Consider the following 23,621-nt stretch of genomic DNA (forward strand, 5'->3'; position numbering starts at 1 on the left):
AAGGCCATCAGCCAAAGATGAAACTGAGGAAGCTAAAAATCCCCTCAAGGTGTGAAAGGAGTGTCAGTGAGCTGGGAGGGAGGCCTTGGGGACCCTGGCGGAGCAAGGGGAATGGAGGCAGGTAGCGCCTCACTTATCTTTTTGGTCTCAAGTCTCCCGAGGGTGAATATCAACAGTTCTCAGCAACTAGGGTGTGTGTGTTATGAGCAGTTAAATGGCTAGGATTCCCTGGGAGAAATCCTGTTAATTTGGAGCTCTTTCTGACATAGCCAGAGGTTTCCGTCAATAGCCCGCATGTTCACAACTAGGCCTGCATCCGCACAGTCCTGCTGAGATGTCTTCTGAGGCAGAACGGGGCAGCGCACACGCCACCTTGTCTCTTGCCCCATCTTGAGTCTTTGCTGTCCCATCGGCCCCGAGACTCCCCGAAAGAGGATGTGCTGACGGTGGACGTCACCTCCGAGAGTAACGGGGCCTCCATGTCTGTCCCATCGGCCCCGAGGCTCCCCGAGAGAGGATGTGCTGACGGTGGACGTCACCTCCGAGAGTAACGGGGCCTCCATGTCTGTCCCATCGGCCCCGAGACTCCCCGAGAGAGGATGTGCTGACGGTGGACGTCACCTCCGAGAGTAACGGGGCCTCCATGTCTGTCCCATCGGCCCCGAGACTCCCCGAGAGAGGATGTGCTGACGGTGGACGTCACCTCTGAGAGTAACGGGGCCTCCATGTCTGTCCCATCGGCCCCGAGACTCCCCGAGAGAGGATGTGCTGATGGTGGACGTCACCTCCGGGAGTAACAGGGCCTCCATGTCTGTCCCATCGGCCCCGAGACTCCCCGAGAGAGGATGTGCTGATGGTGGACGTCACCTCCGAGAGTAACGGGGCCTCCATGTCTGTCCCATCGGCCCCGAGACTCCCCGAGAGAGGATGTGCTGATGGTGGACGTCACCTCCGAGAGTAACGGGGCCTCCATGTCTGTCCCATCGGCCCCGAGACTCCCCGAGAGAGGATGTGCTGATGGTGGACGTCACCTCCGAGAGTAACGGGGCCTCCATGTCTGTCCCATCGGCCCCGAGACTCCCCGAGAGAGGATGTGCTGATGGTGGACGTCACCTCCGAGAGTAACGGGGCCTCCATGTCTGTCCCTCGGCCACCACGGGCGCCTCCTCCTGGGAGAAGGGCTTTGTTTGGAAAGAAGGGAAAGGAGAAGTCCTAACCTTAAAGAAAAGGAAGGGGAAGTTAGCGCTTGCGGCTTGAACTCTGGGCAGTTAAAGAAAAGCCCTAGAGCTGCCCAGGTTCCCACGGTGCACAGGACGCATGTGGGCTATCTGAGCCCTTATGGTTAAACTCAGGTGCTTCACGTCTGTTAGCGGTTTAAAAACAGCACTTCTGCATTTCTCTTCCAAATGGAAAGGCCCCAACATAAATAAAACATCAATATACCATCTTTTCCTTGAAACTTTGCCTGGACGTAATCCATAAACTAGAGAAGTCGTTTTGTTACATCAGAACTCGGTGCTCCTGTTTTTCGATCCATATGTTCATATGTTTATCAATGAGGTAATCAGTCACGCCTCTGTAAGCCTAGTGAGCCAGAAGGCAGGCAGTTTTATTGTTCATCACCTATACTGACCACATAACTTCTAAACACAGCATGCGCTTTGACGCCTGTGAGATGCAGGATGTGGCAAAACTACTTAGAGGCAACTTTCAAGCATCTCCTTGTTTTTTGTTTTTTTTTTTCATTTTTCTTAAAGGGAAGGATATATATATTAGGAGTTTGGAATCCACACTACTGTATATAAATTAAACAATAAGGACCTACTGCATAGCACAGGGAACTATATTTAACATTTTGTAATAACCTGTAAGGGAAAAGAATATGAAAAGGAATTATGTATCCAGCTGAATCACTTGGCCATACAACTAAAAGTAAGACAACATTGTAAATCAACTGTGCTTCAACAAAATAATTTGATATCTGGTACTTAAAGTGACAGTATGAAAAAAATTTTAAGTATTTTTATTATTATGAAATGTCACCCTATATTATATAAAAATCAATACAGATCTCCACAAAATGTTTTTGAAGGGGTCTCTTGTAGAAGTAGACATGTTCCCCCTGGATCAAAATAATGGAAGTGGAATATTTACTTTTTTTAAATATGTGGTTTTTCAAAAAATAATTTTAGAAAGCTGATTATTTTTAGTAGAAGTCAAGTGTGATGTGCTACAGGTAACAGTTACTTTAGAGAAGATGTTTTTGAAGTACTTTTCCATAGCCTTGGAGTATTTCATTTTCTCCTACCACTTTGTAAGTAGAAAAATTATGCACATTGAAGTGGGGTTCCTGCCTCACAGAACTAGGGGGAGAAGGGCAGGGGGCCCACACATGCAGATTCTAGTTGAAGCAAGAGTTTTACATCCATGCTTACTGTTACTACTCGAGCATCTCTCTGCTATTTCTTTGCTTTTCTGTAATATTCTATTTCACTGAGGTAAAAAGAATGACCAGTTGTAACTTGCTACACTGATTGCATGGTCTGTTAATAGATTGTTCCCTTCTATATTCCTGTGGCTCAGACAGTAAAGAATCTGCCTGCAATGCAGGAGACCCAGGTTCGATCCCTGGGTTGGGAAGATCCCCTGGAGAAGGAAATAGCTATCCACTGCAGTATTCTTGCCTGGAGAATCCCTCGGACGGAGGAGCCTGGAGAGCAACTGTCCATGGGATCACAGAGAGTCAGACATGACTCTTTACAGCTTACCACTTGAACTTTCTATATTCTTACAAAGAACTTACTTTTTTTCTCCCAACGTGATTATTAAGCATTTTGTATATGAAGTTATTTCTTTTATCTGATTTCTATCCCGGAGGGTCCCAAGTTTTCCCTTTTTTTGTTTCATTTTTGCAGAAGCATAAATTGGGGATGCTGTTGAAGTGCAAAATCCTGGGCTCCTACCCAGATACGTACTTCCTGGCCCAGGAACCTGCATTTGTCATGAGCAGCCCGAGTAACTAGTGCAGCGAACTGAAACCAGACTTGAGGAACTCCGGTTAAGCGCAGGGTGGAGGGGTGCTTCCTCAGGATGGGCTGTCAGCGGCAGCTCCCTCAGCCATGCCCGCCGTCTCGCATGGGTTGGCAGAACTGGGCTCCTAATCCAGCCTTCTTAGCTGCTTTCTTCTTGATCCACCACCACAGGGAACAGATCCTCCGCGTTAAAGCTGAAGAAGATAAAATCCCACTGCTCGTCGTGGGGAACAAGTCTGACCTGGAGGAGCGGAGGCAGGTGCTAGTGGAGGAGGCCAGGGCCAAGGCCGAGGAGTGGGGCGTGCAGTACGTGGAGACCTCGGCCAAGACACGGGCCAACGTGGACAAGGTGGGTCGGCCTCCGCCTGCCACCTGCTGCTCCTGGGGGAGCTGTTCTGGGGAGGCCGGGGTGGCGGGGTGAATCCCATGGACAGAGGAGCCTGGAGAGCAACCGTCCATGGGATCACAGAGAGTCAGACATGACTCTTTACAGCGAGGGGAACGGGTCCTCGCATCACGACGAGAAGCACAGGGATGGTCCGACCCCAGACTCCACACCCCGAGCCTTTTTCAGGTGCATGCCTGTGGCCAGATGGAAGCCCAGCGGGCGAGGCCGTGACTGTGGCAGCTCTGTCCTTGCAGACTCTGTGGCCTGTATCCTCTGGGGCAGGGCCGGCTGGTCAGCTGGCCTCTTGGTTTTGCTGTCATTGCCGGATAGGGTGGGCTTCCCTGAGAGCTCAGTTGGTAAAGAATCCACCTGCAATACAGGAGACCTCAGTTCAATTCCTGGGCCGGGAAGATCTGCTGGAGAAGGGACAGGCTACCCACTCCAGTATTCTTGGGCTTCCCTTGTGGCTCAGCTGATAGATAAAGAATCCGCCTGCAATGCAGGATCCCTGGGTTGGGAAGATCCCTTGGAGGAGGGAAAGGCTACCCACTCCAGTATTCTGGCCTGGAGAATCCCATGGACTGTATAGTCCATGGGGTTGCAAAGAGTCGGACGTGATTGAGTGACTTTAACTTTTCACTTTCATGAATTGGGCAGATTTGTTCTTTTCACCTTCCTGTCCCCCTGCAGAGCCCAGGAGTCCTGTCTTTATAACTTAGTCCCTACATCGTAGTTTCTCCCAGGAATTGGCTCTCTAGGGAGCTCTTCTCTCTTCCTCAGCCCCAGAATACTTTCTCATTCAAACACCTGTAGCTAAGGAAAGGATGACCTTGACAGTGTTAAATACCAACAATTGAAAACCCACCTTCCAGCGATGCAAGGCCTTTTAAATATATTAATTGTATATTTTTTGGCCATGCTGGGTCTTCAGTGCTGTGTGGGCTTTTCTCTAGACGCGAGGAGTGGGGGCTACTCTTCATTGCAGTGCATGGGCTCTAGGGTGTGTGGGCTCAATAGTTGCGGTTCCCAGGCTATAGGGCACAGGCTCAGTTGCTCTTTGGCATATGGGATCTTCCCGGGTCAGGGATCGAAGCCATGTCTCCTGCACTGGGGGGTAGATTCTTTACTACTGAGCCACAAGGGAAGCCCTTTAACACATTATTGACTACAGACATATTACAGCAACAGGCGTTAGTGTCTACAAAGATCTGTTTGTCAATAATGTGTTTTTTTTTTTTTTTTTAAAGTTCACAGTGGTTACCCCAGAGCTTCTGAAGCTGAAACTCCCTCTGCCGTCACTGTGTTCCTTAGCTCTGATGTCATGACCTGGCTCCCGTAAAACCCACACATAGCACTTTGCAGCCAAGTGGTGGACACGTCTGCTCCATCTGCATGGCATGAATCCCCCCACTCCTTTCTCACTTCTCCCTTGCTCCTTTCTCACTTGCTCCCAAAGAGCAAGAAATCTGATACCAAGTGCTACTGTAGCCAGTGATGCTGGAAGGTTTAGGATGTTGGTGTCAGGAGGGGTTCACTCTGGAAGCCTCTCCAACAACATAAATCTGTTTCATTGTGTCTGGAGTGTGAAGCAGGTTCCTTCGGCAGCTCCTTTTTCTCTGTTAGCTCTTAGGTTGCTTCTTGTGTGTTTCCAAATCTTTCCATTTTTATCAAATAGTTTTCTAGCCATAGAATTATCACACACAGGAAATCCGGTCACATACTTCATTTTTAAAATATCAGGATGACTTGCCGGGCATAGAACTGTGGACGTGGGGAGCAGGGGCTGTCACAGAGCGGCTTTTCATCTCCCCTTCCTGCCCCGACCTGCTGGACCTGCCAAACAGGAACCGGCAGAAACTGATGACCGACAGGCAGCATTGTACATACTTGTCAGCAGTTCACAGGAAAGGGGATTGTTGCCTAGACTGGCCGCTGAACAGCTTGGTCACCATTGGATGTTGGACATGCACCCTTCCCCCTTCTGCCTTTTGCTGTTAGAAAAACCAGCAATATTTGAAGCTGTTCTCAGTCACTGTTGGGCTTCCCCGGTAAAGAATCCACCTGCAGTGCAGGAGACCTGGGTTTGACCCCTGAGTTGGGAAGATTCCCATGGACAGAGGAGCCTGGCAGGCTGCAGTCCATGGGGTTACAGAGTCAGACAAGCCTGAGCAACTGACACTTCAGCCACAATTGGGCGGAGCAGGGGGTGGGCTTTCCTGAGAGACTGAAGGGAAGGAAGGGACATTAGGTTAGCCTGATCCAGTTTGGGGGATCCTTCACTGCACCCTGAGCTGGTGGTGAGTGCTTGTGGAGCCCTCACTCAGAAAGCTTGGTATCACTTTCCCTAGGAAAGTAACAGGAGCCTGTTCTGTGCAAGTGTCCAAAGGTGAATGCCTACACTCAGTCTCACACTTGCCATCTTCTCCATGAGAAGTCATGAACCATTCTTTGTAGGAGGTGTATAGTCAGTACCCGGGCATGGCTGCTGGGAGCAGAGGGCAAAAACCTTGTGATGAGTGACAATCCGTATCTAAGTAACACACTAGCATTCACAACAGTCTCATCAGCTCCTGATGAAGCCCCTTCAGCTGACATCGGGGAGTGGGGGCGCAGGTGTGGGGAGGAGGAGACAGGCTGCTCTTTCTGCTTCTCCCCGACCCCTGCGAGTGCAAGTCTGCTGCTCGGGGCTCGTGATGAGGTTCCTGCCTTTAGGGTTCATTGTTCTGGAGTGGGTACTAGCACCCTCCTTCCGTCTCCTGGTGCTTGGGAGGTGCCGGGAAGTTCGATGACTGTTGTCACTCCCAGTGTCTGTAAGTTTCACAGACTGCTGTGGCTCTGTCCGGTGATGTTTTACCCCTCATCATACTTATCCCGAGAACAGCTTTTATCATTCTGCAATAAGCCACTGGATGCAAGAACAGCGTGACGCTTCTGTCCTTAGCTTGACCCGTCGTATGATGTGAGCAGAGAGATCTCCTTTGTAGAACCAGAAAATGCTTTTAATGTTAATTGTTCTCCTTTGCTTTAAACCTTTTGTTTTTGATGGCGCGTGGTTTCTAAGAATACATTTGGCTTGATGCTTTAAAATGTAACCACATATCCTGCTTGGTCATACTGCCTCATTACATCATGAAATGGCTTTTTCCTCCCCACCCCAGGTGTTCTTTGACCTCATGAGAGAGATCAGGACAAAGAAGATGTCAGAAAACAAAGATAAGAATGGCAAGAAAAGCAGCAAGAACAAGAAAAGTTTTAAAGAAAGATGTTGCTTACTGTGAAGGCCCAGGTGCTGGGCCAAGTGGGTCGCCACTAAGGACCGAGGGCAGGTTCCTTGAGACAAGACTTCCGTTGACCTCTCAGCCTGTTCCTGCGCTCCCCAACCTCTTCACACACTTCTGTAAATGGGGAAAAATATCTGTGAATCACTGGCTGGCAGAAGAAATAAGCCCTTGACCCTGCCGTGGGACGGCTCCTTTGACAGGAGGTTGCAGAGATTGAGCTTTTCCTCCCTAAAGTTAACCATGAATGTAGTGCAGGGGTTAGCCAAGTGTAGTCAAAAAGACTGTCCTTGTTTCTTCTTTTTTCCCCGAGTTTGATAACATTAGTATCTCCTGCTTTGAAATAAAAATGTCTTATTTTATTGGCTCTTGAGAGGCAAGGAGTGGGGTGAGACTCCCCCTACTCTTGTCAGCTCCACAGCAGTTCTCAGAAACACCCGTTAGGTTCTAATGATGCTGGAAAATTCAGACTCTTTGGAGAAGCCTTTTGGCCATACCCTGTGAACTGGAAGCAGAGCTAAAAAAAAAAATTTTTTTTTGAGTTGGGCCTAGCAGGTCAATACCAAGCTCAGAAATCCTTCTCAATGTGAAAGTCGCATTCTTCAGAGTTAACCATCAGCCAGTCAGTCTGTGCTGGTTCCTCTTCTGCAGCATCCTGATTTTTGTGAAGGAGCTTCTTTTTAACAAAGGGAGATTCAAGATCAGTGTACTTTATAATAAATAAAAATACAAGATCAATATACTTTATAAATGATACTTTTCTAATAAGAATTTTTAAAAAATCCCTTGGCCAAACCCTCTTCTCGTTGCCAGTTGTGAGGGCCTGCCCCTGCTCCTCTACCCGTAACCAGCACACTCCATCCTGACCGTCCCCTTGATGCAGGGGCTGAGAGGCCCTTTTCTGTTGTTTTCTTTCAGTGTATCCTCAGTTCTTCTGAAGTACGTGATGAGTTAAAACTGTGTTCTGAACTCCTGAAGCCAGAGCTGTGCCACACACCTGGCTACCTCTCATACAGTTGCTCAGTAAATGCTGAATTTAAAATCAGAAGAAGTGGAGCAGGATAAGAAAAGCCAGTGCCCCTTCACATCTGAGAGCTGGTTGCTGTATCTCATATAAATTTGTTTCTGAGACAACCATCTAGTTAAAAAAAAAAGATTTTTATGGATGACATAGCATTCGTCTTTTTTGTATCAATATTCTAAATTCAGCAGAGAGTTTTTTATCAAGAAAAGATGACTATGATAAAAACCTAGTACTCAGCATATTTTTCCCCATTTTTCAGAAGTGACATTTCACATAGGTGCCAAAAGTGAATTGGGGTGGGGAGAATGGGAACCTTTGGAATTTATGGTTATTACAGAAATTGTAGAAATTATGATCTGACTGGAAAACAACCTTGTTATGACCTCCCAAAGAATCATGGGCTTTTTTTCAATAAAAGCAGAAATTCAGAGTTTTTCAGAATTGCAGTCTTTTTAGTTTATCCTTTTGTCATACATGTAAAATATAAGAATTAAAGAAATTGACCATAAATTATCCATTATTGTTCTTATTAGATGTTCTACAAACTTTATTTCAATTATTTTTTTGAATTGTGCTGTGGGAAATAAGTTTTTTGATATAAACAGTAATTTTAACTAAATCTTTCCTTTGGGAGAGAAGACTCTTCCTAAAATTTAAAAAAGTTGAAGGTAAATCACATTGTTGAATTTTTTTGAAACTGTCTTTTTCTTTTCATCATAGTTTGTCACCTTTTGACATCAGTTCCAGTCAAGAGTAGGAAGATTTGGAACATGTACAAATTAATTAAGTGTGGTATGAACTGTTGCATCCTATGGAAATTATTCTAGGTGTATGCCAATAGTACATTTCTGAAATTATGTTTAATGGAACAGCAATCAGAAATGGATCTTCCCAACACAATAATTTATATAGATGAGATTCTCATAGAAAAATAAGTAATGTTATTTATAAATTTGAAACATAGTACCTTGCTAAATCACTAGATACTGTATCCGTAGCCTAACGTCATTTTTCTGAAATCTTCTTTCCAGACGTATCTGAGTACCTACTTGGTGTCAGGCTCTGTCCCAGGTGCTGAGATGCTGTATTGAATGAGATAGGCCAGAGCTTGATTCTCCTGGAGCTGATGCTTTAGTGAGGAAAGAGACAAATGAAACTATCATAGCTCTGATGACCATAAAACTGGGTAAAAGGAAATGTTTCTGGGCCATAGAGCTGATTTCAGTTGGGATGGTCAACAAGTTTGTGCAATGTCGCTGCATTCATTAGGAGACCCAAGTGAGCCCCCCTTAAGCTCTGAGGCTCGGGTGCAGCTGGTCCAGAGGTCATAAGGTGCCCAGGAAGAGGCCCCAAAGACCAGCAGATGGCCACAGTGGGGTGAGTGGCAGAGTAGCAGAAAAAGGTGTAACAGGCTATAGTTCCATAAAGTGATGTAGAGGAAAAATACCCACACATATCAATTTCCCACAAGTGCCCTAGTTCATCAGATACCATACCCCACTGATTTTAAGACATCACCATAATCTATGTACCACTAAGAAAAAGCCTGCCAATTGTGTGAATCCATCCTGATTTCAATGACATGAATACATGGCGGGGAAAGGATGCTTTAGATTAAGTGAAAAGGATATGTAAATTTACATTGATATATAAAATTCACCTCTATTGGTCTAAACGCGGTATTATAATACTACTGAAGCTTAACCACGGATAAGCATTAACAGAGGAAAAGTACCCAGAGCTGAGGTGGTACCCAGAACAGCACCAGCCACAGGGCACCGTGCGAGCCCACACGGCACGTGACAGGCGACACACACAGCGCACGCACAGGTGAGCAGCTCCAGCCGGGGAATACTCGGTGGCTCCTCGCCCGGGGGGTCCTCCAGCCCCACCTGCCTCCCAGCGCAGCTCAGACGCCAGTCTGGGGGCTTCTGTTCCAACAACTGGAGGGTATAAGCAGATCCTGGCACCGACAGGGCTACAACAACCACAGAGCAAAGAGAAGGCCCTGCTAACCAGAGGCGGCAGGCATTTGCACTAAAACCAGTCCTGGTGCCAAAAATACTAAACCCACACATGCTACACAGGCGCTCTCCTGCATATAAACACCCTTCCAAGACCATGGTGGGTAACTGCTTCTCCTAAACTTATGGAGTGAGAGAAATGTAAGTAAAATAGAGAAGTAGAGGAAACACTCCTAGTTAAGAGATCAAGAAAACTCGCCTGAAAAAACAATAAAACATCTCTTCAGTCTATTGCACAATTCGAAAAAAAGGTAATGAAAGTACTGAAGGGATTAAGAAAGGTAATCAATAGAAATGCAAATTATTGTAAAAAAAAAAAAAAAGAACTAGAAACTACAAGGAGGAGTCAAGAAAAACTAGAAATTTACGGAAATGCAAACAGAGCTAAAGGCTATGAATAGTGGATTGAATAATGCAGAAAAAGGAATAAGTGATCTGGAAGATAGAATAACGGAAATTGCCCAATAATAACAGCAGACAGAAAGCCAAATCTTAAAAAAATTAATGAGAGACCTATGTGCCAATATATGTGTATTACGGATTCCAGAAGGAGGGGAAAAAAAAAGGGATAGAAATGTTTTTAAAGAAATTATGGCTGAAGACGTCCCAAACCTAAAGAAGGACACAGACATCCAGGTGTAGAAAGCACCGTCTGTCTGCTCACTCACTCAGTTGTGTCCCACTCTTGTGACCCCACTGACTGTAGTCTGCCAGGCTCCTCTATCAGTGGAATTCTCCGGACAAGAACACTGGAGTGAATTGCCATTCTCTTCTCCAGGGCATCTTCCCAACCCAGGGATTGAACCTGCAAAGCACAGAGGACCCCAAACAAGATGAACCCAAACATGCCTACACCAAGACAGATTATAATTAAAATGGGTTCTAAAGGCAGCAAAAGAAAAACAAACAGTTAATTACCAGGAAGTGCCCATAAGGCTGTCAGCTGATTTCTCTACAGAAATGTTGCAGGCAAAGAGGGAATTGCAAAATATATTCAAAATCTTGAAACAGAAAAATGTGTAACCTAGCATACTCTACCCAGCAAGTTTATCATTTGGAAGAAGAGATAAAGAACTTCTCAGAAGGCAAAGACTAAAAAGAATACAGCAATATTAAAATATTCCTAAAGGAAATATTGGAAGGTCTTTTTAAATAGAAAAGATGCAAGAAGCTATAAGAAAGAGGAACTCACAATTGAAAAATAAATCACTTAAATAAGCCAGTACACAGATTAAAAGGAAAAAATCAGAATTCTAGTCAAAGCAATGATAAGCACAATGAATAGTAAAACGATAAACATGAAGATGTAAGGGAAGACATCAAATCACAAAATATGGAGGAGGAGAGTAAGAAAATTTGTAGATTTTTTAAAAAGAATATGTTTTAGTGTATACAACTATCAATCGAAATCAAGCGGAAATAGGAAGGCGTTAAGATGCTTGAAAGACAGCATAACCACAAATGAAAAACATATAATCGATTCATAAACACCAAGAAGAACACAAACATAAACAAACATAACATCAAACCACAAAAGGAAAAAAGAAGGAACAAAGAAGAAATATAGAATCAACCAGAAAACAAGGGTGAAATGGCAATAAAGAATGTATTTATCAATAATTACCTTAAATGTCAATGGATTAAATGCACCAATCAAAAGACACACAGTGGCAGACTGGATAATAAAACAAGAGTCTCCAATATGCTGCCCGCAAGAGACTGACTTTAGGGCGAAAGACACACAGACTGAAGTGAGGGGACGGAAAAGGGCATCTCATGCAAAGGGGAGGACAGGAAAGCAGGGTCACACACTCATATCAGACAAGACAGGCAACACAAATGCCATGAAAAAGGAAACTATATAATGAAAAAAAGATCAATACAAGAAGAGGATGTTATCTGTGTCAATATATACGCACCCAATATAGGAGCACCCAAAGACATAAAACAAATGATAACAGACATAAAGGAAGAAACTGACAGGAATACAGTAACAGGAGACTTGTACATCCCACTCATACCAGTGGAGAGATCTTCTAGACACAATATCAATAAGGTAACAGAGATCCAAAATGATACACTAGAACAGTTAGATTTTTCACATTTTTCAGGACATTACATCCAAAAGAAAAATATATACTTTTCAGGTGCACATGGGAAATTCTCTAGAATTGACTACGTACTAGGGCACAATAGGGAAATTAATTCAAGTATACTTTCTGACCACAATGGGGAAACTATAAATCAACCTCAGAAAAAGAAATGAGAATAAATGACTACAGAAGACTAAACAACATGCTACTAGGAAAACCAGTGTGTTGATGAGAAAATCAAAGAGGAAATTAAAAATACCTTGAGACAATGAAGACCATGCAAAATCTATCGGATGCAACAAAAGCAGTTCTTAAAGGGAAGTTTATAGCCAAATAAGTCTTCTCTAAGAAACAAGAAAAATCTCAACCTTACCTCCCACCTAAAAGAATTAGAAAAAGGAGAACAAACAGAACTTAAAGTCAGCAGAAGGAAGGAAATAACCAAGATCAGAGAGGTAATGAATAGAGATTTTGCAAACAAAAGAAAAAATTCAGTAAAACAACCAAGAGCTGGTTCTTTGATAGGGTAAACAAAATAGCAAACCTCTGGCCAGGTTCACCAAGAAGAAAAGAGAGAGAACCCAAGTAAGCAAAATTAGAAATGAAAAATGAGTAATACCAACTGAAAATGTAAATATACAAAAAAATAAGAGAATAATATGAACAATTAGATGCCAACAAATTTGACAACCTAGAAGAAATGGACAAGTTTCTAGAAACAGCCCACCTAAATTGAAATCAAGAAATAGATAGTTTTAATAGACTGATCACTAGATGTGAAATAGAATCTGTAATTACTTAAAAAAAAAAAAAAAGACAACATAAAACCAACTCCTTACAAACAAAAGTCCAGGACAAGATGGCTTCATAGGTGAATTCTACTAAACATATAGAGAATAATTTATACTGATCCTTCTCAAACTCTTCTGAAGAGGAAGGAATACTCTCAAAGACCTTCTGTGAAGCCACCATCACCCTCAATACCCAAACCAAAGATACCAGAAAAAAAGAAAATTACAGGCCATATGTTATCTTTCATTTATATAGATGCAAAAATTCTTAAGAAAATGTTAGCAAATTCAACAATACATTGAAAAGACCATGCACCATGACCAAGTAGGATTCATCTCAGGATCATAAGGATGGTTTAACATATGCAGATCACACCACATCAACAAAAGACAAAAACCACACAATCAACTCAATACACGCAGAAGCAGCACTGGACAGAATTCAACATCCATTCATGATAAAACTCTAACCCAAGTGGGAATAGAGGGAATATATCTCAACATAATAAAAGCCAGCTATGACAAACCTACAGTCAATATAATACTCAATGGTGAAAAGCCTTCCCAATAAAATCTGGAATATGACAAGGATGTCCACTCTCATCACATCTCTTCAATGTATTACTGGAAGTTCTAGCCACAGACAAGGAAAAGAAAAAACAAATAAAAGGTATCCAGACTGTAAAAGAAGATGTAAAAATGTCATTGATGCTATATTTAGAAAACACTAAAGGAACCAGAGATCAAACTGCCAGCACCCATTTGATCATTGAAAAAGCACAGGAGTTCCAGGAAAACACCTACTTCTGCTTTATTGACTATGCCAAAGCCTCTGTGTGGATCACAACAAACTATGGAAAATTCTTAAAGAGATGGGAATACCAGACCACCTGACTTGCCTCCTGATAAATCTGTATGCAGGTCAAGAAGCAACAGTTAGAACCGGACAAGGAACAATGGACTGGTTCCAAACTGGGAAAGGAGTACATCAAGGCTGTATATTGTCACCCTGCTTATTTAACTTATATGCAGAGTACATCATGCAGAATGCCAGGCTGGATGAAGCACAAGCTGGATCAAGATTTCCAGGAGAAATATCAATAACCTCAGGTATGCAGATACCACCATAATGGCAGAAAGTGAAGAAATAAAGAGCCTCTTGATGAAAGTGAAAGAGGAGACAGAAAAAGTTGACTTAAAACTCAACATTTAGAAAACTAAGATCATGGCATCTGGTCCCATCACTTCATGGCAAATAGATGGGGAAACAATGAAAACAGTGAGAGACTTTATTTTGGGGGGCTCCAAAATCACTGCAGATGGTGACTGCAGCCATGAAATTAAAAGACGCTTGATCCTTGGAAGAAAAACTATGACCAAACTAGACAGCATATTAAAAAGCAGAGACATTACTTTGCCAACAAAGGTCCATCTAGTCAAGGCTATGGTTTTTCCAGTAGTCACATATGGCTGTGAGAGTTGGACTATGAAGAAAGCTGAGCACCGAAGAATTGATGCTTTTAAACTGTGGTGTTGGAGAAGACTCTTGAGAGTCCCTTGGACTGCAAGGAGATCTAACCAGTCTATCCTAAAGGAAATCAGTCCTGAATATTCATTGGAAGGACTGATGCTGAAACTGAAACTCCCAATACTTTGGCCACCTGATGTGAAGAACTGACTCATTTGAAAAGACCCTGATGCTGGGAAAGATTGAAGGTGGAAGGAGAAGGGGACGACAGAGGATGAGATGGTTGGATGGCATCACCAACTCGATGGATATGAATTTGAGCAAGCTCTGGGAGTTGGTGATGGACAGGGAGGCTGGCGTGCTGCAGTCCTGGGGTCGCAAAGAGTCGGACATGACTGAACGACTGAACTGAACTGAATGCGCCCAGTGTGTAACAGCCATAAAAGGGTAATCAACAGTAACACAATAGTAGTGTCCCACTTACACCAATGGACAGATCATCCAGACAGAAAATTAATAAGGAAATACAAGCTTTACATGACACATTAGACCAGACAGATCTAATTGATATTTAGAGGATATTCCATCCAAAAGCAGCAGGATACACTTTCTTCTCAAGTACACACGGAACATTCTCCAAGATAGATCACAGCTTGGGTCACAAATCAAGCCTTGGTAAATTTTAAGAAAACTGAAATTATATCAAGCCATCTCTTCCAACCACAACACTATGAGATTAGAAATCAATTACAGGAAAAAGCCTGTGAAAGTCACAAACATATGGTGCCTAAACAGTATGGTACTAAATAACTATGAGGGGAAGACTTCCCTTGTGGTCTGTTGGTTAAAAATCCATCTTCCAATGCAGGGGACACGGATTTGATCTGTGTTCAGGGAACTAAGATCCCACATACTGTGAAGCAGCTAAACCGGCCCACTGCAGTTAGAGCCTGTGGACTGCAACTCCTGAGCCCACACACGGCGCCTACTGAGCCCACATGCTCGAGAGCTCACGCTCCACAACTGAAGAAAGCCAGCACATCACAACAGAGAGTCTACACACTGCAATGAAGACCCACCACAGCCAGAAATAAATAAATAACCATGAGATCCCTGAAGAAATCAAAGAGCAAGTAAAAGAACACATAGAAGCAAATAACAACAAAAACACAGCAACACAAAACCTATGGGATACAGCAAAAGCAGTTCTAAGAGGGAAGTTTATAGCAATACAATCCTACCTCAAGAAACAAGAAAAATCTCAAATAAACAACCTAATCTCAAACAACTAGAGAAAGAAGAACAAACAAAACCTAAAATTAGTAAAATGAAAGAAATAATAAATATCAGAGTAGAAGTAAATAAAATAGAAAAGAAGAAAATGATCGCAAAGATCAATGAAACTAAAAGCTGGTTCTTTTAGAAGATAAAATTGATAAACCTTTAGCCAGACTCATCAAGAAAAATGGGAGAGGATTTAGATAAATAAAATTAGAAAAGAGGAAAAATTATAACTGACACCACAGAAATGCTGTGGATCATAAGAGACTACCACAAGCAACTATATGTCAATAAAATGGACAACCTGGAAGAAATGGACAAATTCTTAGAAAAGTACAAATTTCCAAGACTGAACCAGGAAGAAACAAAGTATAAACAGAACAATCGCAAGTAATGGAATTCAAACTGTGATTAAAAACTTCCAAGAAACAAAAGTCCAGGACCAGATGGCTTCATGGGCAAATTCCATTAAACATTTAGGAAAGACTTAACACCTATCCTTCTCAAACTCTTCCAAAAATTGCAGAGAAAGGAACATTCCAAACCTCATTCTATAAGGCCACCATTACCCTGATACCAAAACTAGACAAAGATATCACAAAAAAAGAAAATTACAGATCAATAATCACTGATGAATACAGAAGCAAAAATCCTCAACAAAATACTGGCAAGCAGAATCCAACAATATGTTAAAAGGATCATATACCATGATTGAATAGGATTTATCCCAGTATATGCAAATCGATCATATTAACAAATCAAAGAATAAAAACCATATGGTCATCTAAATAGATGCAGAAAAAGCTTTTGACAGAATTCAACATCATTTATGATAAAACTCTACAGAAAGTGGGCATAGAGGGAACTTACGGCAACATAATAAACACCATATATGACAAACCCACAGCAAACATCATTCTCAATGGTGAAAAACAGAAAGCATTTCTCTAAGATGAGGAACAAGGTAAGGATATGCCCACTCTTGCCACTATTACTCAACATAGTTTTGGAAGTCCCAGCCATGGCAATCAGAGAAGAAAAAGAAAAGGAATCAAAAATGGAAAAGACGTAAAACTATCCTATTTGTAGATAACATGATACTATACATAGAAAATCCTAAAGATGCTACCAGAACACTACTAGAGCTGATCAACCAATCTGGTAAAATTGCAGGATACAAAATTAATACACAGAAATCTCTTGCATTCCCATGCAGTAACAACGAAAGATCAGAAACAACCCCACTTACCATCACATCAAAAAGAATAAAATTCCTGGGAATAAACTTACCTAAAGAGACAAAAGACCTGTATCCTGAAAACTATAAGACACTGAGGAAAAATGACACAAATAGATGGAGAGATATACTATGTTCTTGGATTGAAAAAAATCAATATTGTCAAAATGACTATACTACCCAAGGCAATCTATAGATTCAGTGCAATCCCTATGAAATTACTAATGGAATTTTTCACAGAAATAGAACAAAAGATTTTAAAATTCGTAGGTAGACACAAAAGACCCCCCAAAATAGCCAAAGCAATCTTGAGAAAGAAAAACAGAGCTGGAAGAACCAGGCTCCCTGGCTTCAGACTATACCACACAGCTACAGTGCTGGCATGGTACTGGCATGAAAATAAGAAATGTAGATCAGTGTAACAGAAATGAAAGCCCAGAAATAAACCAATGCACCTATGACCAATTAATCTACAACAAAGGAGGCAGGAATATACAATGAAGAAAATGCAGTCTTTTCAATAAGTGAGGCAAGGAAAACTGGGCAGCTATATGTAAAAGAATGAAATTAGAATATTTTGTTACACCACACACAAAAATAAACTCAAAATGGACTAAAGTCCTAAATGTAAGACTGGATACTATAAAATGTCTAGGGGGAAACAGAAGCAGGACACTTTTTGACATAAATCACACCAAAGTATTTTTGTATCTGTCTCCTAGAGTCATGTAAACAACAAAAATAAACAAATGAGACCAAATTAAACATAAAAGCTTTTGAACAGCAAAGGAAACTATAAACAAAAGAAAAGACAACCCACAGAATGGGAGAAAATATTTGCAAAGAATGTGACTGACAAGGGATTAATCACCAAAATACACAAACAGCATGTACAGCGCAATATAAAAAAAAAAAAAAACCCAATCAAAAAATGGGGAGATCTAAACAGACAGTTCTCCATAGAAGACATTCAGATGGCCACCAGGCACAGGAAAAGATGCTCACCATCGCTAATTATTAGAGAAATGCAAATCAAAATTGCAATGCGCTATCACCTCATACCAGTCAGAGTTCAGTTCAGTTCAGTTCAGTTGCTCAGTCGTGTCCGACTCTTTGTGACCCCATGAATCGCAGCATGCCAGGCCTTCCTGTCCATCACCAACTCCCGGAGTTTACTCAAACTCATGTCCATCGAGTTGGTGATGCCATCCAACCATCTCATCCTCTGTCGTCCCCTTCTCCTCCTGCCCCCAATCCCTCCCAGCATCAGGGTCTTTTCCAATGAGTCAACTCTTCGCATGAGGTGGCCAAAGTATTGGAGTTTCAGCTTCAACATCAGTCCTTCCAATGAACACTCAGGACTGATTTCCTTTAGGATGGACTGGTTGGATCTTCTTGCAGTCCAAGAAACTCTCAAGAGTCTTCTCCAACACCACAGTTCAAAAGCATCAATTTTTTGGAGCTCAGCTTTCTTCACAATCCAACTCTCACATCCATACATGACCACTGGAAAAACCATAGCCTTGACTAGACAGATTGTTGGCAAAGTAATGTCTCTGCTTTTTAATATGCTATCTAGGTTGGTCATAACTTTCCTTCCAAGAAGTAATCACCATCTGCAGTGATTTTCATCCAAGGTAAGGAGCAGTGGCCATGCTTTGCTGGAGCAGCCGTGAAGAGATACCCCACGTCCAAGGTAAGAGAAACCTAAGTAAGACGGTAGGTGTTGAGAGAGAGCATCAGAGGGCAGACACACTAAAACCACAATCACAGAAAACTAGCCAATCTGATCACAGGACCACAGTCATGTCTAACTCAATGACACTAAGCCATGCCGTGTGGGGCCACCCAAGACGGTCGGGTCGTGGTGGAGACGTCTGACAGAATGTGGTCCACTGGAGAAGGGAATGGCAAACCACTTCAGTATTCTTGCCTTGAGAACCCCATGAACAGTATGAAAAGGCAAAATGATAGGACACTGAAAGAGGAACTCCCCAGGTCGGTAGGTGCCCAATATGCTACTGGAGATCAGTGGAGAAATAAGAATGAAGGGATGGAGCCAAAGCAAAAACAATTCCCAGTTGTGGATGTGACTGGTGATAGAAGCAAGGTCTGATGCTGTAAAGAGCAATATTGCATGGGAACCTGGAATGTTAGGTCCATGAATCAAGGCAAATTGGAAGTGGTCAAACAGGAGATGGCAAGAGTGAACGTCGACCTTCTAGGAATCAGCGAACTAAAATGAACCAGAGTACCCATCATCAAAAATGTATAAATAACAAATGCTGGAGGAGCTGTGGAGAAAAGAAAGCTTCTACACTATTTGTGGGAATGTTAATTGATACAGCCCTTATGAAGAACAATACAGAGTTTCCTTATAAAACTAAAAACAGAGCTATGATCCAGCAATCCCACTCCTGGGCACATTATCTGCAGTAAATCATAATTCAAAAAGATACACGCACACCAAGGTTCACTGCAGCATCATTTACAACAGTCAAGACATGGAAACCACCTAAATGTCCAACAGAAAAATGGATAAAGAAGATGCAGTAATATTTACACAACAGAACACTACTCAGCCATGAAAAGAATGAAATAATGGCATTTGCAGCGACATGGATAGACCTGGACCTTATCACATGAAGTTAAGTGAGTCAGACTGAGAGAAACAAATACCATATGATATCACTTACATGTGAAGTGAACAAAGATACAAATGAACTTATTTCCAAAACAGAAAGAGGCGCAAAGACACAGAAAATAAACCTATGGTTACCAAATGGGAAAGCAGGGGAAGGTTAAATTAGGAGGTTGGGATGAACATATACACACTACAATTAATGCACAGAAAATAAACAAGGAGCTACTGCACAGCACGGGGAACTAACTATACTCATTTTGCAACAACCGATTATAGGAAAATCTGAAAAAGAATACATATATATATTTTATATTTCCATCAGTGTGCTGTACTTGAAACTAGCATGATGTAAATCAACTGTTCTTCAGTTAAAATAAAAAACAATTAGAGACAGTTTAGACAATTAAAACAGTTGATTTTTCTTTTGCAGTCTAGCCCTAACATGCCTCCGGTGACCAGGAGAAGTGGACACAGAATGGATTCTATTAATTTTCACACCCTTTTACAACTGGACCTATTTTGTAAGCAGTGCCCAAAATGGAGAGCGGTCCCATATGTGCAGGCTTGTCTGAGACTTTATCAAGAGTCTGGTCTGAGGGATTCCTGTCATGGGTGTATGTAGCCTCTATTCCTGTGATGCCCCCAAAAGATTCAGAGCCACACCTTCTCATGGACCCCCTCTTTCACCTGCTACTGAGCCTCCTTCTCAGGCCCTCACTTCTTCTGTTTCACCATCTTCTTTAGCCCATGGACCCCCCACCTTACCCTGTCCAGTCAGAACCCCTTATATCAGAACCCCCAGTGTTTTCCCCCGTGGAGCTCCAATTAGGTTCAAAATTAGACTGACTTTTGCCCCACAGGCCTTCGCTCCCTCTGGAATTAGCTTATGTGATTGGAGGGATTACCAGAGTCCATTTCCCCTTCTCAATGGGGGACTTAAGAGTCTGTAAGGAGAGGTTTGGCAGGTTCTTGGAGAATACTGCCAAGTTTAGGGGCTAATGGATCAGGCCAGGGTTGGCGTTCTCTCTCACCTGATAGGACACAATGGTTTCTCTGGCCCACTGTTCCATCCTGGATGAAAAGAAGCATATACTGAGAAAGGCCAGGGACCACATAGATGGCCTACTGGCTACCAATCCACACCACCAAATTTATCAGGCGGATGGGGATAGAATCCCAGAACACGACCCACGACTTCATGACTGGGATTGTGAAGATCATGTAGGCCAGGCTCGAATGTGACATTTTTTTTTTTTTTTTCGAATGTGACATTATATTACTTGTCTGTGAGAAGAAATGAAAAAGTGTATGATGAAGCCTGTAAATGATAAGGTTCAAGAAAGATGAGTCTGGCAGTCATCACGAACTGGGTAACAGAGGCATTCAGGAAGTCCACCAATATAGACCCTGAGTCTGCAGAAGTGAGGTCTCTGTTGGCCCTGCATTTTCTCATCTAGGCCACCGCTGATATCAGGGGAAAGTTACCAAAGCTTGAGGCTGAGCCCCCCAAACCACTGTCAACATTGGTAGAGGAGGCCTTCAAGGCCTATAATGCCAACTGAAAATTGTCACTTGCTATCTCCCTCTAGAAGGACAAAGCCACTGCAGCTGCTGATCTTCAACACACCCTGAAAGGAGTTCAGGGTGGAGACCAGGAATGAGGCACTGTGCTCTGGGAAAAACTGGCAGAAGAGGTCTTCAGATAGTTAAGATATTTTCAGGAGAAGATCTTATAAGCCCAGTTCTTTTACAAAAATTTTATTTACTTAATTTGGCTGCACTGGGTCTTTGTTGCTGCATGCAGGCTTTCTCTAGTTGTGACGAGGTGGGGATACTTTCCAGTTGCAGTGCAGTGGCTTCTCTTACTGTGGAGCATGAGCTTTAGGGTGCACGGGCTTGTTGCCCCGTGACACGTAAGATCTTCCCAGACCATGGATCGAGCCGATGCCCCCTACATTGCAAGGTTTGGATTCTTAACCACTGGAATACCAGGAAAGCCCAAGCCCAATTCTTGTATCTCTTCATATCTAGAAAAGCACTAAAATCATAAATGGTGACACCTGTTCCTTGTGACTAGCAGCAACTTTCTGCAAAAATTGTATGTGCTTGATTGCATGAACTCCCCCTTCACTGAAATCACATATATACTGACCTTCCCCTACCTCTTTGGAGCAGTTTCTCAGAGCTCTCCGAAGTGCCATCCCCTGGGCTGTAGTCCTCATTTTGCCCTGAAATAAAACTTAACTCACAACTCTCACATTGTGCTTCTCCCGCTTGGAGTTGATAGTTTTGGTGACCACAAAGGGACCCGGGGCAGACTTCCCTTCTCTGCCTGAACTCTACAAGGACCTGGAGTCGTGGCACCAGCAGAGGCCCCTGCACAGTCCACCTCCTCAGGGAGTCCAGATGAATTTCAGGGAGGCTCTCCCGGTTCTCCGATCTCCCATACTGGTTGATGATCTTGATTTTTATTTGGCAGTGTACAACAGTTACGTAACCTCCCAGTTAAAAGCTAGTGGGGGGCCTGGTTGAAAGATATCAGGGAATACCCAAGCAGTCCAAAGGTACTGGGGAAGCCTGCTTGAGAAATACTGGAGTTTGCTCAGTTATAGGAGACCGAGTGGTCTGTGCTGAGTGGTTAAGTAAGAGGCTGATCTGATGCTTTGCCTCAATTGCCTTAGTAGAATTTGTCAAGATAAAAGTGAAGATATTACCTGAGAACTTCTGCTCCAAAGGAAAGAGACAGAACACCTCCAGGCTGGTTACGGCTATCTTAGGCAACTAAGAAATTTACAGGAATTGTGGAGGCAGAGTCCTTGCTTATCCGGGGGTCATTATAAGAATCGGCCATTCATGATTCAAGCACCTGCAGTGCTCCTAGACTGCTAAAGGGAGACATTAAGACAACTAGAGGGCTGAAGAGATTCTAGGGTGATGCCTGCAGGAGCTAAACTCACAAGCTATGGTCTTCCCCGTGGCCACGTACGGGTGCGAGAGCCGGACCGTAAAGAAGGCAGAGTGCCAAAGAATTGATGCCTTCGCATTGTGGTGCTGGAGAAGGCTCCTGAAAGTCCTTTGGACAGCAAGGAGATCAAATCAGTCAATCTTAAGGGCGATCAGCCCTGAACATTCACTGGAAGGACTGATGCTGACGCTCCAGTATTTGGGTCATCCGATGCAAACAGATTAACTCACTGGGAAAGTCCCTGATGCTGGGAAAGATAAAGGGCAGGAGGAGAAGAGAGTGTCAGAGGATGAGATGGCTGGATGGCATCACCGATACACTGAACATGAACTTGGGCAAACTCCAGGAGATGGTATATAATTTGTTCAAACAAAACCAACCTCAACTTCTTTGCTGGGATGTAGAACATTTTGAAGCCATGGAGACCTTTAAAAAAAACTTCTGGCCAAGGCCCCAGTCCTGGGGCATCCAAATTATGATCTACCCCTCGCCCTCTTTGTTCATGAAAAAAGAGGGACTTACTAAAAGGACTAACCCAGCAACATGGTGGTTACTATCAACCAATAGAATATTATAGCCAATGGCTAGATTTGGTAGCCAGGGGCCTTCCCCCTGCCTCTGGGCTGGCACCGGAGATAGTCACGAGTCGGTCTCTTACTATCTCTGTTCCTCATTCTGTGGAAGCCTCATTAAACTCTCATCACACACACCCATTATTCAGCAAGTCGATTAACCTCCTATGAGATTGTATTGTTCTCACTGAATATAACTCTTCATGGATGCAACAAGCTTAATCCAGCCACCTTGCTACCAGAGGAATCAGATGTCAATGATGAAAAACATGATTTTTTAAAAAATTGTTTTAAAAACATTTGGCTGCTCTGGGTCTTGGTTGCAGCATGGGGATCTTTAGTTGTGGCATGGGAACTCTTAGCTGCAGCGCGTGGGATCTAGTTCCCTGACTAGGGATTGAACCCAGGCCTCCTGCAGTGGGAACAGAGTCGTAGCCACTGGACCACCAGGAAGTCCCCAACTGTACTGTTTTAACTGAAACACCCATATCTCCCAGGATCCATCTTCCAGGAAGCCCTATGGACAATCCTGCTTTTGTAATATTTACTGATGGTTTGTATCTGCAGAGACCTCATAGAAAGTAGCAGGGTGGTTATGCTGTCATTTCTCCATTATCAGTCCTTGAGAAAGTCCCTTACCTCACGGCTCTTTTGCCCAACAGGCTGAATTAATAGCACTAACAAGAGCCTGCCAGTGGCAAAAGGGAAATCCACTAAGGTTTATACCCAGAGCTGCTGCGCTTTTGGGGCAGCACTTGATTTTGGCATGCTTTGGAAACAAAGAGGATCTTTAACATCCTCAGGGCAGCCTGTTAAAAATGGAA

General features: G+C 43.1%; 1 protein-coding gene and 1 long non-coding RNA gene across 6 annotated transcripts in view; one reads left to right on the plus strand and one right to left on the minus strand.

Moving 5' to 3' along the window:
• Positions 1-8,155, plus strand: part of RALB (RAS like proto-oncogene B) — a 69,952-nt gene extending 61,797 nt beyond the window's left edge. For all 3 annotated transcript variants that reach the window (XM_061135368.1, XM_061135366.1, XM_061135367.1), the window contains 2 exons: positions 3,204-3,381; positions 6,579-8,155. In XM_061135368.1, the coding sequence (XP_060991351.1) occupies positions 3,204-3,381; positions 6,579-6,698 (298 nt within the window). In that variant the 3' untranslated portion in view covers positions 6,699-8,155. The remainder of the gene's footprint in view (positions 1-3,203; positions 3,382-6,578) is intronic.
• Positions 8,156-8,307: 152 nt separating this feature from the next.
• Positions 8,308-23,621, minus strand: part of LOC133050986 (uncharacterized) — a 35,341-nt gene continuing 20,027 nt past the window's right edge. For 2 of the 3 annotated variants that reach the window (XR_009691750.1, XR_009691749.1), the window contains exon 3: positions 8,858-10,551. This is a non-coding gene — a long non-coding RNA (uncharacterized LOC133050986). The other variant, XR_009691748.1, reaches the window with a different exon arrangement.

This window comes from Dama dama, chromosome 33 (assembly GCF_033118175.1).
Source record: "Dama dama isolate Ldn47 chromosome 33, ASM3311817v1, whole genome shotgun sequence".
Lineage (NCBI taxonomy): Eukaryota > Metazoa > Chordata > Mammalia > Artiodactyla > Cervidae > Dama > Dama dama.